This window comes from Coregonus lavaretus, assembly GCF_964263955.1.
Source record: "Coregonus lavaretus genome assembly, chromosome: 22".
NCBI lineage: Eukaryota > Metazoa > Chordata > Actinopteri > Salmoniformes > Salmonidae > Coregonus > Coregonus lavaretus.
Genome location: NC_140009.1, coordinates 28,617,848 through 28,630,420, shown reverse-complemented (window position 1 = coordinate 28,630,420; position 12,573 = coordinate 28,617,848). Strand labels below are relative to the sequence as shown.

At 42.0% G+C, this 12,573-nt stretch overlaps 1 protein-coding gene across 1 annotated transcript; it reads right to left on the bottom strand.

Annotated features, from left to right (window-relative positions):
- Positions 1 to 5,255: 5,255 nt before the first annotated feature.
- On the bottom strand, positions 5,256 to 11,537 carry LOC311149913 (DNA (cytosine-5)-methyltransferase 3B-like; the record flags this gene model as incomplete). Its single annotated transcript, XM_084187141.1, has 17 exons — positions 5,256 to 5,397; positions 5,674 to 5,792; positions 6,018 to 6,087; positions 6,250 to 6,335; positions 6,515 to 6,663; positions 7,078 to 7,168; positions 7,316 to 7,461; positions 7,665 to 7,933; positions 8,041 to 8,153; positions 8,317 to 8,396; positions 8,520 to 8,561; positions 8,686 to 8,805; positions 9,071 to 9,206; positions 9,466 to 9,573; positions 9,668 to 9,820; positions 10,657 to 10,806; positions 11,532 to 11,537. The coding sequence occupies 17 exons, from the start codon at positions 11,535 to 11,537 to the stop codon at positions 5,256 to 5,258; spliced, it is 1,980 nt and encodes a 659-aa protein (XP_084043267.1).
- Between the last annotated feature and the right edge of the window lie 1,036 nt (positions 11,538 to 12,573).

The window sequence follows — 12,573 nt, the reverse complement described above, 5'->3', positions numbered from 1 at the left end:
ATAGGAGAGACCATGTGAGGATATGACAGAGCCAAGTGACTTGGTGTATAGAGATAATAGGAGAGGGCCTAGAACTGAGCCCTGGGGGACACCAGTGGTGAGAGCACGTGGTGCGGAGACAGATTCTTGCCATGCCACCTGGTAGGAGCGACCTGTCAGGTAGAACGCAATCCAAGAGTGAGCCGCGCCGGAGATGCCCAACTCGGAGAGGGTGGAGAGGAGGATCTGATGATTCACAGTATCAAAGGCAGCAGATAGGTCTAGAAGGATGAGAGCAGAGGAGAGAGTTAGCTTTAGCAGTGCGGAGAGCCTCCGTGACACAGAGAAGAGCAGTCTCAGTTGAATGACCAGTCTTGAAACCTGACTGGTTTGGATCAAGAAGGTAATTCTTAGAGAGATAGCAGGAGAGTTGGCTATAGACGGCACGCTCAAGAGTTTTGGAGAGAAAAGAAAGAAGGGATACTGGTCTGTAGTTGTTCACATCGGAGGGATCGAGTGCAGGTTTTTTGAGGAGGGGTGCAACTCTCGCTTTCTTGAAGATGGAAGGGACATAGCCAGCGGACAAGGATGAGTTGATGAGCGAGGTGAGGTAAGGGAGAAGGTCTCCGGAAATGGTCTGGAGAAGAGAGGAGGGGATAGGGTCAAGCGGGCAGGTTGTTGGGCGGCCGGCCGTCACAAGTCGCAAGATTTCATCTGGAGAGAGAGGGGAGAAAGAAGTCAAAGCATAGGGTAGGGCAGTGTGAGCAGGACCAGCGGTGTCATTTGACTTAATAAATGAGGATCGGATGTCGTCAACCTTCTTTTCAAAATGGTTTACGAAGTCATCCACAGAGAGGGAGGAGGGAGGGGGAGGAGGATTCAGCAGGGAGGAGAAGGTGGCAAAGAGCTTCCTAGGGTTAGAGGCAGAGGCTTGAAATTTAGAGTGGTAGAAAGTGGCTTTAGCAGCAGAAACGGACAAAGATAATGTAGAGAGGAGGGAGTGGAAAGATGACAGGTCCGCAGGGAGTCTAGTTTTCCTCCATTTCCGCTTGGCTGCCCGGAGCCCTGTTCGGTGAGCTCGCAATGAATCGTCAAGCCACGGAGCAGGAGGGGAGGACCGAGCCGGCCGGGAGGATAGGGGACATAGAGAGTCAAATGATTCAGAGAGGGAAGATAGGAGGGTTGAGGAGGCAGAATCAGGAGATTGGAGGGAGAAGGATTTAGCATAGGGAAGAGATGATAGGATGGAAGAGGAGAGAGTAGCGGGAGAGAGAGAGCGAAGGTTGCGACGGCACATTACCATCTGAGTAGGGGCAGAGTGAGTAGTGTCTCTACTCCTACTAACATTATTTCTTCAACTTCACTCCTTTCTTCCACTCTTCTCACCACCTCTACATATGAGACATGCTGGACAGCCCTTATTCTTACCACCTCCGCCTCCTTCACCCTAACAGGACACTTCAGACATTTGGGTGCATGTTCACCACCACAATTGCAGCATTTAGGCTCAGCTGGCAGACGATACCCCTCCCGTCTACATACACTTGACACATTACCAAATATTTTGCATCTATCACACTGCATGGGCTTGGGCACAAAGGCTCTCACAGGGTATGTCATAAAACCCAAATACACGTGAGAAGGGAGAGACGCTTCATCAAAAAACCATGCGGGTCAGTCGGTGTGCACCAACCACTTGATGCAATTCTTCACATATATCCTTTGCGTTTACTTCTAGCGCCACCCCTTGTTAGGCGCTCTGCTTCGAAGATCCACACCCGACACATTCCAATCCGACATCTTCTTGAGGCGCAGATACACAAAAAAAACAAAATAAGCCCATTTCTCGTTACTCTCATGGACGCCACCTCATCCAACGCATCCACAATATTTATAGGGGCTTTAATCAGATCTCCAAGGTAACAACATTGATCCAAAACCCTCACTTTGACCAAAAAAGAATCAGAACTAGGCTTGGATTTACTAGTTTCCACTATCACTTTTCTTCTCTTATTTCATTTGGCATTCGCCACTGTAATACACTTATTCTCTCTCATCTCCACTCGACACGCAATCTGGTTCAAACAGATCAAACAGATCATCCACTTCCGCCATTTTCTCCCTTCAAGCCACCTCTGCACGACCACTCATGTTTTGTTTTTTTTACCACCTGACCCATGACCTGTTTAATTTACAGACACTTCCACAATTTCAGCAATAGTATGCATCACCTATTGTATTATTGTCAAAAGCTTGCCAGAGACCACCCACAAGCTCTCTCACACACACACAAACACACACACACACACGCACACACACACTCACACACACACACACACACACACACACACAAACCAGGCACACAGTATTCACAGTATAATATATCAATCAATTGACAGACTGACAACAACACAGACAAAGTACAAATAATACAATTAGGGCAGTTTATTTCTCATCTCTAACATGATCATAGACTTGGGACAAAAGCTTTACATGGGGTTATGAGACTATGACAACTATACATTAAACAAGCCTGTGGACAGCTAAACATGTTATATACAGCCTGACTCAATATTAACATACCATGCAAAAAAATATGAAAATTAGAAAACAATTGAACAATAATATAGCACCAATAGGAGTCTAGTGATGACCCTAATAACATCATATTTAAGGTATTGTTATTAAAGTATTATCGAAACATACAGTACACAGAACAATATTTTTCATTCCTTTTGTTTCATTTAAAAAAACAATTAATAAGGCCAGTATCCTATGTAAATCACTGTCCAGACGGTGTTCACCTGGTTCTGCTTATTAAAAATAGAAATGGCATGAAAAACACATTTGGTATACAGTATCTGTTCTGCCTCTGAGTTGAGATAAGTTGGATGTCAGTCACCACACTGACACACTTCATACAGTTCGAGAGGAAGGTATGGGTGGTGGAGGGGAACAAGGGTTCCAAACTGATAATGAGTTCAAAATCTCAATAACCCCAAATGACAAACAGTACTTATGATTTTAGAATGTAGCGTAGCTTCAAGTTTTTGATGAAAGCTGGTTGTGTTGTGGTATCATCAACAAACTTGTTGAGAGCGAGATGAACAGAACACTGCAGTTAAAAACATAACTTCAATTTAACATACAGATCACCTGTCATAACAACACACGTCACACACATGCATGAAACTGAAGTGGGTATGTTATGACTAGGCCCTCCATGTGACCTTCATCAACACTCCATGAACATACAAGGTCAGTTTAAAACAGTTGCTTTCAGAAAAGGTGCCCACTTTAAAGACTTACACGCTGCCTGTCTGTTTTACTGAAACAATTACGTGAAAACATTGATGATGTACTCCTTTCCTCAGAGCTTTGTCCAGCTCCCTTTAAAATATTGAAGAATTAATAATAATAATAAAAGAAAAATAATTCTACGTGTATTGTATCTAGGTTTTAACAGTTGTTTACTGGGCAATTGCGATTACAACCGTTCTTCTCCCCATTGCTCCAAGACAGGGAGAAGGCACACATCTTACTATTTAAATCAAAGTTGTAAGGACTGGTTTCAGCAACTTTTTCTTTGAAGAGAAAAAGCATGCATGTACTCACGTCATTTAGCAGACGCTCTTATCCAGAGCGACTTACAGAAGCAATTAAGGTTAAGTGCCTTGCTTAAGGGCACATCAACAGATTTTTCAAATAGTCGGCTCGGGGATTAGAACCAGCAACCTTTCGGTTACTGGCACAACGCTCTTACCCACTAAGCTACCTGTCGCCCCTCCCATAGCATGTACATATAGCATTCACATGCTTGACTATATCACCTAAAGTAAAGCCTATAAATGGCATGTTCTAATAAGTGAGATAATAACTATGCCTCCATAAACGTATACAGTGATCTTTTTGTCGACATTTAAAACGTTTGCATTCAACTGTCTTGTGTAGATGAAAACAGCTGGACGTAATGACGTCACCCCTTAAAAAAACACTTTTTCATAAAAACCTAGAATGTCGAATAAAATGATGCGGTAAAATTGGCAAATTGTGCATGAGTAAAGTGGCGACAGCCTGTAAACTCTTAGAAAAAAGGGTTCTGCGGCAGTCCCCATAGGAGAACCCTTTTTGGATCCACGTAGAACCCTCTGTGGAAATGGTTCTACATGGAACCCAAAAGGGTTCTACCTGGAACCAAAAGGGGTTCTTCAAAGGGGACATCCTGCAAAGAAACATTATTTTTTATAGTTGAATAAATGGATTTTGTAAGCAGTAGGCATTTAGAATTAAATGTGGAGTGGAGCTTTATAGTTACGTGATAACATCAAATGCCCTGCGTAGGCCTACCTTTAAAATTATTCAGCAATCATAATTTATTCGTAAGACAAAATAAAAATCCACTCCTGTCAAATGTATAAAATGTATTAGATCTTTAGAAAATGTCTCCTACATCTGCCGTTTCCATTATACATGTGGCAATGTTTTTTTTGTTGCAACATTGCTTTTGTCGAATGAACCTGTGTCAATGGAAACCTGCCTATAGTCTCTGACAATAATATAATTAAATTCCCGAACATAGCACCACACAGACTGTAACCATGGTGAATATTGTCCAAGGTAAAATACAAACAAACACTCAAGGCACATTTTCTGCCTTGGTTTGAATCTGAGTTTCTGATCTTTAATTCTCTTGGAAGATCTTTTTTCCCAAACATATAACAAAACATTAGAAGGTTTATTCACATAATTACAAGTGAACATGATTTATCTGACTATTTGTAACATTCAAATATAAAATAAATGATAAAAAATCATTACATTAAATAGAGATAAAACTGTGTTTCTGCAGATGTCAGACCGATCACAGATTAGTATTGAGGTAGATAGTGGGCAGGGTTTGAGGTCTGATCTCACCATCATTGACCAAATGTTGACAAAACCAAACATCAAATAAATGATAGATAAACGTGAACTACTCCAGACAAACTGAAAGAACCAAAAAGTGTCAGTGCATTCTGGGAATATTATGATCATATGACCACACTGCATTGAAACAGGTGCTCATGATCTAAAACCTAATAAAACAGTCAATACAGCCAGTGATAAAAATATTAAGATGATTCTGTGAGGTCAGTCTGAGAAACACAGGATAGTTCCGTTCACTAAAAAGCAGGGCAGGATAATGATACTGTTTTTACCCTCCGCGCTCCATTAATCAGCTATTTCATGTTGCTGTTGTTGTTGACGACAGTGCAGCACACAGGAATGTGGAGTCCCTACTCACAGGCAAAGTAATCCTTGAGTGGAGCAAAGAGGTGCCGGATAACTGGTACACTCCATGATCGGCCCAGTACTTTCTGCCGCTGGCTCCGACCCATGTTGTTGACATCAGTGTAATGCTTGGGAAAGCCAAAGATCCTGCAGGAAGGTCAATCACATAACATGGAAAATGTTAGAACAATGTCAAAACAACCTGAGGGTAAGTGTATTTGTAGCAGAAATTACAGATTACATTCACTTAACTTCCACACTGTAAGTACATTGACTTTTACAAGAGAGCAGTATCCATGATCAGTCACAGTATAGGAATAATGATAACTATAAAACTTTAAAACAATGTAATTACACTGTGATCACTTCTATATTCTATGCTGTTCCAACCCTACCCTTTTACTCTCAATATAAAATACTTACTTCTCCATCTCTGTGCACCAAAGGTAGTCCTCCTTGCCATTAAAGTCGACAGGTAGGGGTCCCATCTTCCCCTGTCTGATGGAGTTGGACTTGGTAGTGATGGTACGAACTTTGTTATACTGGAAGGGAACGAACAGACAGATAACAATCACATCTTGAACCATATTTTAAATATGGACATACTCACCAATCACATCTGATGCTAGAAACTCATTCATAAATAAGAAAATATACATTAGAAGTAACCTAAACATCAACCTTTTAACTTCAACCTCTTGCCAGTAAAGTGCTGATGGCTGAACTGAATTATAAGAAAATCTAGAAGCAAGAGCTTATCAGTCTACCTTGGCCGTGCGTCCAGGCTCCAGACAATCCTGCAGGTTCACCTTATCATCCAGAGAGGTAGCTAGAGGTCTAAGGAGAGAAACACATACAGACGAGTGAACTCTCACATGTAGATGAGTTGAACATATGAAAAACAAGATGACATTGAAAGTGCATGTGTTAGTGCTTATCAGTAGGACTGTGTGAAGGTGTATGGGGATGTGTCTATGTGTTAGTCGTATATATGTTTACCTGTTCATGCCAGGGAGGTTTCCCCAGAAGTAGCGAGCTCTGTGAGCTGGGCTCACTTTTACTGCATCTATTAGGATGGGATTACACTGGAAACAGATGGGATGAGATTATTAGTAATAATGAAATAAAGATGCAAACATACCGCCCAAATCTCTTGACCAGGGAGAGAGAGTGAGAAAGAGCAAGAGAGTTAAAAAAAGAGAGAGAAAGAAAGAGGGAGAGCGAGAGGCCTCGTTGACCATGAAATAGCTGCTAGTATCTTTACCTCAAGAAAACGACAGATGTCGGCCAGGTCATGACCGCGCATGGCCACCACATTTTCAAAGAGCCAGAAGAACGGACGGTCATCATCTTCCTTTGGCCTCATCATGTTCAGCATCCTGTAATATTCAAAGAACAGCCTGCCTGTGCCCTCTGGAAACAGAGACAGAGAAAACCAATGAAACACCATTAAATAGGCCAATGGATAGGTTAGCGTGTACAGACACGTGCATGTAACAGTAGGCTACCCTGTTAACTGCTGATAAAACGATGTGATAACAGACTTGATAAAAGTTCTCCAGACATTAGCTCTCTACATTGTCTAGTACAGTGGTTCTTAAACCTCTACTCCTACCTCAGAAGTTTCACAATTCTGCTGTAGCCCGGAACTAGCTCACCCGATTCAACTATCCAAGGGCTTGATGATTAGTTAACAAGTTGAATTAAGTGTGCTAGCTCTGGAATAGATCAAATACATGGAACGGCTGGGGGTCCCCGAGGAGAGGTTTGAGAACCACTGGTCTAGTAGAAACACTCCATTTACTTTGAAGTCAGGAGGTTCCTTACCAAATAAGCCCTTCCGAGCAGGGTTGACGCAGGCCAGGTCGTTGCAGGGGCTTCCTCCAATCAGGAGGTCAAAGGGACCCCATTCAGCCAGCTGAAACACAGCAAACACACAGACACACACAGGTTAGAGAATGATCATAAGAGTGTGTTTGTGTGTGTGTGTGTGTGTGTGTGTGTGTGTTGGTGGGTGTGTTGTAATTTGTTTGAACATGAATGTGTGTGTGTATGCTGAACTCACGTGTTTCCTGGTGATGGTGCGTACGTCATTGATATGCTCTATCTTGCCCTCGTGTTTGATCATACCCACAGCGATCGAGTCCCCACAGATCTCAGAGGCAATGTAGCGTTCTACGATGAAGCCCAGGTCTTTGAGCACAAGGTACCCTGCAAGAGCACAATGGACATAGAAAATGATCAGTCACTGACACACAAACCAAAACGACCAAACCCTGACCTTTCTGCACACAGTAACTTGCCAGAATACAGAAGAAACAGATGCCATTGCAGTCTCATAAAACACATCAAAATCACTTATCTGCAACTATCTCCCAAAGAAAAATGAAAGCCCATATTGAGAATGTACAAACCTGTGGCAATCCCATCAAAGAGAGACAACACCCTGATGGGTCTGCGTTGATGGGCAGGGATGGAGGGATACACTCGGTGGGGTTCAAACTCTAGAGCACTGTTGTTCACGAAAAACTCTTGCACTCGCACGCTCCAGTCAGTTCGCAGCTTGAGTGATCCGTTGCACTGGGATGGTAAGCACATGAAGCAGCTCCATGGGTCAACATCCTTCAGCTTGTCAAAGGTTCCATCGCCAACCAAAATATTCAGGCAGTCCTTACAGAAACACCTGAGAGAGGAAGAGAGAGAGCGAACAACAGAGAGGATAAGCATGTGAAAGAGGAAATGGGAGTGAAAGAAAAGAGAGGGGAAAGTGTAATCTTGAGCATTGCTTACCTGCAGCAGCTGGCATTGCCACACAGAATGACCTCTTGGCCAGCACAACAAACCGTGCAGTAGGACTGGTAGCCATCTTCGTCGTATCTGTACAAAGTCTCAATAAAGTTCTCCTGCAAAGGTTAGGAGGGACAGCTTTACCATGGGGACGAAGGTCATTCATGTCAACAATCTTTCAGATGATAAGCAGACATGATCTATCATGTCTACGTGGATTACATTTGCATAAATAAACTGAACAGTCATTAAATGAATGAGAAGATGTAGTAAGTTTACCTTGCACTTCAGGCAAAGACTCCCTTCAAACAGTGGGTGGAAGGTGTGGATGTGGGGGGTTCCACATGATAAACAGAATTCTGAGGTGAAGAAGGAATTGTATACATTAGTAAAATGACTGATTCCATTATATGCTATTTTTCAAAAGTGCAGAGAAATAGAGAGCAAAAAAGTACAATTACAGTGGAAAGAATGTTAAATACCTTTAATATGTTTCCCTTTCTTAACCTCTTGCACCATTGCCTCTGTGAACCACAAAAGAAAGGAATTTAATTGATGCAAATATCATTCTATAGTGACAGAGTAACTAGAAAAACGGCCCTTATACATGTATTAATGAATCTGGATTGCTGTGGGTGTAGGGCTTACCTCTGCTGTAGCTCTGACTCCCATAGGATGGTCTGTTCTTGTTCACATACTTCCTCTTAGCTGGGGGCTGGTAGTCTGCCAGAGGCGAGTCTGAAGATTCTGCCTTTGAGTCTTTGGCATCTTTGGGAATTAAACAAAATCAAAGGAAAATGAGAACACCTGTTGTTACTAGTGTACCTACAGTGTTACTACACAGGTATAAGTGTTACCCTGTTGTGGAAATATAATGAAAGAACACAAAGCGTTCCGGGGTGAAATTTCCCCTATGTACAGATCTAGGATCAGCTTCCCCTCCCCCAATTCTAACCTTAACCATTAGTAAGGAAAATGCTAAACTGACTAAAGATCAGTGTCGAGGGGCAACTTCAGTCTAAACCACACATACCTGCAGGGGGTGGGGGGTTGAACCCATCTGGTCCAGTGGGCAGGAATCCACTGTGGGCCCAGTCCAGCATCAACCTAAGCAACTCCTGCTTATTCCCCGCTGCAAGAAAGGACTTCTCACAGCGCTCACCAGCCAACTGCATTGACATGAAATATGAGTGGTGATGTGGTGCTTTGTGGTATTATACAGCATGGAATGTTGTGATATATGGGGATGTAACAGTGCAGTACTAGCATAGTTCAACATCTGTTTGTGCTGTCTTGCCAATGTCACGCAAAGACCATGCAAGTTGAGTTGGAAAGACAGCACAAACAGATCTGGGACCAGGCTAGTATATTACAGAGTTGTACATTAAAATGTTAAGATAGTGATAGATAATAGCATTCATGTCCCACCTCAAGGACCTGGTAGATGGCATCTTTGTAGGTGGGCAAGCTGGCATAGGAATTCTTGCAGAAGCACTTTGAAAAAGCTGCAAAATGCAGAAGTCTCTCTGTATAGATCTGCAACACAAAACAAAGGAAACATTTAGATCAAACACCAATCTGTGTTGCAGGTCAATCTTGCTATTTACAATGAGTCAAGTCAAGTCCACACCTCGGAAAACATGCCGTCTCCGAACCACTCTACCCGGCGCATGGATACAGGTGGTGCCTTGTTGGACTTCCAGAGCACCACGAGCCCAGGCCACCAGGAGAAGCCCTTCACCTTTCCCCACACCAGATCTCCAGTGGGGAAACCCTTCCCATCCTACAGGGTGAAAACCAGGGAGATGGAGGGTTAATCACATGGGTTTATATGATAAGGAAGCATGTTGGCATGCATAGCAAATATTTGTGAAAGTAGGAACCTGGTAATCAATGCCCTTCTTTGCTCCCCTGGAGCTCGGTGTAGACACATTGGATGTATGATTCTCCTTCTTCGGGGGCTGAAAGTCAAAAATATTTATACTTGAATACAGAGATAAAATAGTTGACAATGCCATGCCTGAAGACAGTGACGAACACATCCACTGATATCTGATGAACCTGAAAATGTAAACAAAGACACTTGAAAGGTTGTCTTATGGGTGACTACAATTGTACATATCCTTCTTTCCATGTAATAGGCAACTATGGCCCTTTGTTTGCAAGGTTTGTCAGTTTTTGTCAACATTAATTTAAGCAACGCAATTTCAGAGCAGTGAGAATGAGTTAAGAAAATGGGAGACCACGTAAGTCCATATAAAGGGTTAAAAAGGAAATTAGAAGGTTAGAAGCAAATCACAAGAGCCATGCACAGAAAGAATGGCGTGTCGTTGACAGCCACGCACAGCTTTAAAGCAAAATATAGGTTTTCTTGAGTTTTAATTATGCTGCGTCTTTCATTGTCCCATTCGCCAGAGGTCAGAAGGGCTCCCCTCAAGTGGAGGAGCCACAGGAGGCTGGTGGGCGGAGATATAGGAGGATGGACTCATTGTAATGGCTGGAATAGAATGAATGGAACGGTATCAAACACATGGTTTCAATTCTAGTCATTACAATGTGCCCGTCCTCCGATATCCCAACACACCAGCCATCACTGGTAGGAGTTCTGAGAGTACCTACCGATGCAGCCTCGGACTCCTGGTCCTTTTTGCTGTCGTTGTCAAGAGCCTGTGGCTTGGCCCAGGTGCCCGCACCAGCCTGAAACACAGTGCGCGCCTGTGGCTTCTGGCGTAAGCTGCTCTCCCAACCATAAATGCCCCTAATGGTGCCCTGAGGGACAACACACATGCACACACCCATTACGCACACTACACACATACATTGTACAAGCACACGCAAACACGTGGGCACAAGCGCACGCACACCCACTCATGCACTCACATCCAAGAATTGCTACGACTACCAACCATAAAGTAGACCCACGTGAGAAAAGAAGAAGAAGAAGAAAAATAAAGGAGAGGATACAAAAGCTACTAGCAAGGTTAGTTTGTTAGACACGGGTGAGATGCTAGTATGAACTTGTCCTAAGCATTTAAGGTTTTAATAAAAATGATTTCAAATCATAGAGAATGGTTGATTGCACAAGCAACAGCAAAGCCAAGCATACTAGTGACTCTTATTTCACAAAACCTGTATAGAGAGGTTTGTCATAATGTCAAGCTTTGGAGACATGCAAAAGATCCATGCATGTTTTGCTTTGTTTGATTTCAAAGAATTATATTGTTTCCATTGTCAGGTGTTGTCACGTGCAGTTTATTTTGGGTTTCATCTGTCACACCCCCACTATAGCAAGGTAAGAACATGTTAAAAACAAACATAGGCGACAATATCTACAGTATGTCTGTCTTTTACAGGAAAGCTCTGTTATGCGTCACAAGAAAACAATAACGTCCCTCTTAGTTAAATCTTAAGTTACCATATTTGTTGAATTGGTTCACTACTAGACATGAAATGTAGTACAAAAAAGACATCAACAAAATTATAAAAAACATTACCTCCATAGTATTTGTCCAAATGACGTTGTCCTCAACGAACACAGTATCGTCCTCATTCTTTGGCTCATCTACATAAACAAGTATCATAGAAACCAAAGCAATGTTTTGTTGCAGAAAATACTAGAGTTTTGCCTGAAATTGTCCAAAGGTGAAAAGACAGCGGATAGATAAGTAAAAAGACAGGGTTGGGGTCAATTTCATGTCAATTCAGGAAGTAAACTGAAATTACAATTACACTTTTTTTCTCATTGAAAAGCATTGAGGAAAATTGGATTTGGAATTTCAGTATACTTCCTGCATTGACTGAACTGAAATGGAATTGACTTTACCCCAACCATGGAAGGCTCAGTAGGCAGATTGTTAAGCATTCTCTGGTAATGTGTCACCTGTACATCAATTCAATTGAGTTTAAGGCCAGGCACCACACCCTAATAGGGTATTTTGTTCCCCTTAATCATATCACAATCAACTTTTACCAGTTGAATGTGGACACAAATATAATACTTTTTTATATTAAAATGTTTCTGAAATGTCGTACAGAAATATGCAAATTCAGTAAATGTCATTAAACGTGCATATTTGCATATCACGCAAATCCAATTTTCTGGACACTGGATGAAGTCAGCCCAAATATTTTGGTTTCATTTTGTCAATGCCCTCCAGGAGCTGACTTACACATAGCAGATTGTGGATCAATACCTTTTTCATATTTCTATCTGTAAAATACTGAATAGATTTTTGGCAAATATTTTTAAATAAAATGTCATCTAGAATAAAAACTTGATAACATATCAACAATTCCCTATGTTTAAGTCTGGAAAATACGTCTAAGGATAACCACAACAAATTTGATGAATAAAGATGCTTCTGAGGCTGAGAAAAATGTGTTGACGTGTGGGAAGAGTCTGACTTTCTGGAAATAGCAGTTAAAGACAAACTTACAATGAATTTAAACTACCAAATGCCAAACACCTATTTAGACCCAATCACCGTAAGTTACTACATATAGTCCAGTTTGTAACATTCTCTATGAAATGGGCTT